The 2,816-nt window shown below is 36.1% G+C and overlaps 1 protein-coding gene across 1 annotated transcript; it reads right to left on the reverse strand.

Moving 5' to 3' along the window:
- Window positions 1-341: 341 nt before the first annotated feature.
- Window positions 342-1,454, reverse strand: LOC139834192 (protein neprosin-like). The gene is made up of 4 exons (XM_071824626.1): window positions 1,326-1,454; window positions 1,156-1,209; window positions 937-1,074; window positions 342-723 (listed from the first exon to the last, which is right to left on the reverse strand). Exons 1-4 carry the CDS (start codon window positions 1,452-1,454, stop codon window positions 370-372), a joined length of 675 nt encoding a protein of 224 aa, XP_071680727.1. The 3' UTR covers window positions 342-369.
- Between the last annotated feature and the right edge of the window lie 1,362 nt (window positions 1,455-2,816).

Genomic DNA, 2,816 nt, shown 5'->3' on the forward strand with positions numbered 1-2,816 from the left:
CCAACCTAAAAATTGAAAAAAATATTGGTAGCTCCTATTCACACCCCCTTCTAGTCGCTAGTTTATCCTTTCAGTGTACCAAGGTTATTGTTTTCTTAGTTTATTCATCATCTACGTTTACCATTATACACCAAAGCTGAATGACGAGTCGCTCGAAAATAAGTAAGCGAGCCAATACCCCAACTAGTTTTTGGTACCCCTACCTTATTCGTCTAAAAAATCACAAGTGTCGGATGAAATCCCAAATAGTTTTTGGTACCCCTGATCTGATGTATGCATGATATTTTTGTTGTCTTTGCATTTGTACCGATGAAAATTAAGCAATAATCTTTATTCGCTCATTCATATCGCATAATAAACCATATAACATTACTTTGTACAACCTCCAGGTCCTCCATAAGAGAACATATCATTGATAAATGGGCCCAAGCCGTAGCATTTACGGTGAGATAAATAAGCACGAAGGCCCGGTTCCGAGTCAGCTTGGCCATTAGTATTCACGTATTTGATGTCCCGAACAAATGCTGATGTTTCTCCGGGCCATTTCCCATTTCCCATTGCAGGACTAGCATCACCAACAGACGATCGAGTGAAACCACCCCAAGTAATGAGATTGGCATGGTCCGCCATATTATTAAAAATACGTTTGGGCCAATATCCCACACGGCTAAGGTTTTGGCTATCATAGCCAAAGTGCAACCACCAATCACCATCATCTTTACTCTACATTAATAAGGTTAAACATGATTTAGATAATATTAAATGATTATATGTGTTTAAATAATGAAATGACGATCCAATTGGTCCACAAAATGTCACATCACAAACTACACATAAGTGCTCTATGGAGAAAAGGTCGACCTTAGAAATAAGCACTTGGAAAAGTTCCATATAAAAATAAGATTTGGTCTATAATTAAATGTTTTAAGTACTTACTTTAAATATCTTGATCGTGAATTTCGTTTGTCCACCGTTTGCCTCTATCGTATCTCCTGGAGTAATTGGAGCATAATTTACGGGCACAAAACCATCACATTCCAAGTTTGAGCATCCAGTCGATTTATACCCATCAGCCTATTTATATATAACAAAATATCACAAAAAACACGATAATAAGATTTTTTACTGATCCTATACATGTGGATAACTAATTACCGTCCATAGAGTATGGAAGTGTGTTTTGGTATCACCATATATAAACGGGTTAACCTGCAATGAATTTAAAACAACCGAGAAAATAAAAAAGGTCATAGATATAAATCATAGAATCTTTGGAATGCATAAAACTTCAACAATCCATATATAGTGAAGAGAAACTAACTTACTTCCCATCCGGCACTTGCAGAGTTGATGCTACTATAGTCACCCCTTTTCTGATTTGTTACCCACATTGATGATCCGATTATATGGCTGTTCTTTAAAGTTGGAAAACTATGTACATCAAATGACCCCATGCCACCGGTAAGCACAGATTTAGGGGTTGTGTCTGAGTCATAGCATGCATACTGCAAAAAAAAGTAACACAAGTCTATAGGTAAATAACACAACATGAGAAACATATGACTACTCAAATATTGCAATCATATTACTAGACTTTTAACTTACATGATTAACCCTATTTTCTGTGCCGGTCCTTGGGATTAGCATGCTGCTATTTGACGATGATTGTTTCTCGAATGAAATGACATTCCGGAGATATGCATTCTCAAACCATGAGAGTGCACTAGCATGGTATGAAAGTACCATGAACAATAGAGGTAATAGTTGTGGAAGTTGCATAGCTTGTATATATTATTCAAGAGCAAAAATTGTGCCTTTTCTTTTGGATGAAGAAGCTTGCAAAAGATTATGAATGAAATGTTTGAGTTGTTAGTAGTTTATATAAGGACGACCCTTATACATCCAAAGACGAAGATTACTTAGCTAGAAAGAATTCATTGCATATCTAGAAAATTGTGTAGTAACTAATGTATGGACTATATATTATACATTAATAAAGATAATATAATAAATATGCTACCTTATATATCAAAAGATTTGCAGGAATTAATGTTTCTAGATATATAAGATTGGAAATAATTCATAGCATATTTATAAAGGTATGTGTAACTAATGTATGTAATATATATACTTTGGACATAGATAATTTATCATATATAAGACACTTGGAATTAACTCTTCTAGATATAGACATATTAATACATCCACATGTCCCGTGCTCATATTAGTCCCGAGCAGTTGCGGTCCAAGATAGACTAACATGTCAAGGACGCGGTTGGTAGCCTCGCCAGTCAGTCATTGATGGGGTGAGCACTGCTGAGTAGAAACATGCCACTCGGCCAAGTTGTGCAGCCTGTTTGGTGGCATGATGAGTTTTGGTTGCATGGGTTGGGTTATTGTCCCAATTTCGTTTGGTTCGCTGTGCATCTCCATTTTGTCCCTTCTAGTGCAAAAGAAAGTTGTTTGATTTTTGATGCATGTAAAATGTATATATAAACTTTGTAGTTTATTGTGTCAAAATAATTATTATTATGTAACTTTATCGGAAAACTAAAACTGATCATGGGTGCATATGCACCTGGTATGTATAAAACATATTTTAAAAAGTAAAAAAATTAGGAAAATAATTTAACATGTAGAGGGACATGTTATATGTGCACTACAAGAAAAGTTCTGATAGACAACGTCCCAAAATCGTCCGCTAAGGGCCATTTTTCGTCGCCTATGGGCCTAACCCGACGATATGGGTTCTGTTGTCGAAACTGCATCAGGCAAAGTCCTACGACGATTTTTTCGGTCCGTCGCGCTTGGGCGCT

Source organism: Lolium perenne, chromosome 1 (genome assembly GCF_019359855.2).
Source record: "Lolium perenne isolate Kyuss_39 chromosome 1, Kyuss_2.0, whole genome shotgun sequence".
Lineage (NCBI taxonomy): Eukaryota > Viridiplantae > Streptophyta > Magnoliopsida > Poales > Poaceae > Lolium > Lolium perenne.

Coding starts and splice junctions, on each gene's coding strand:
- LOC139834192 (XM_071824626.1), bottom strand. CDS start 1,454: ATGGGGTCATTTGATGTACATAGTTTTCCAACTTTAAAGAACAGCCAT. Junction 1,210..1,325: donor CTGCAAGTGCCGGATGGGAA/GTAAGTTAGTTT, acceptor AATTCATTGCAG/GTTAACCCGTTTATATATGG. Junction 1,075..1,155: donor ACTTCCATACTCTATGGACG/GTAATTAGTTAT, acceptor ATATATAAATAG/GCTGATGGGTATAAATCGAC.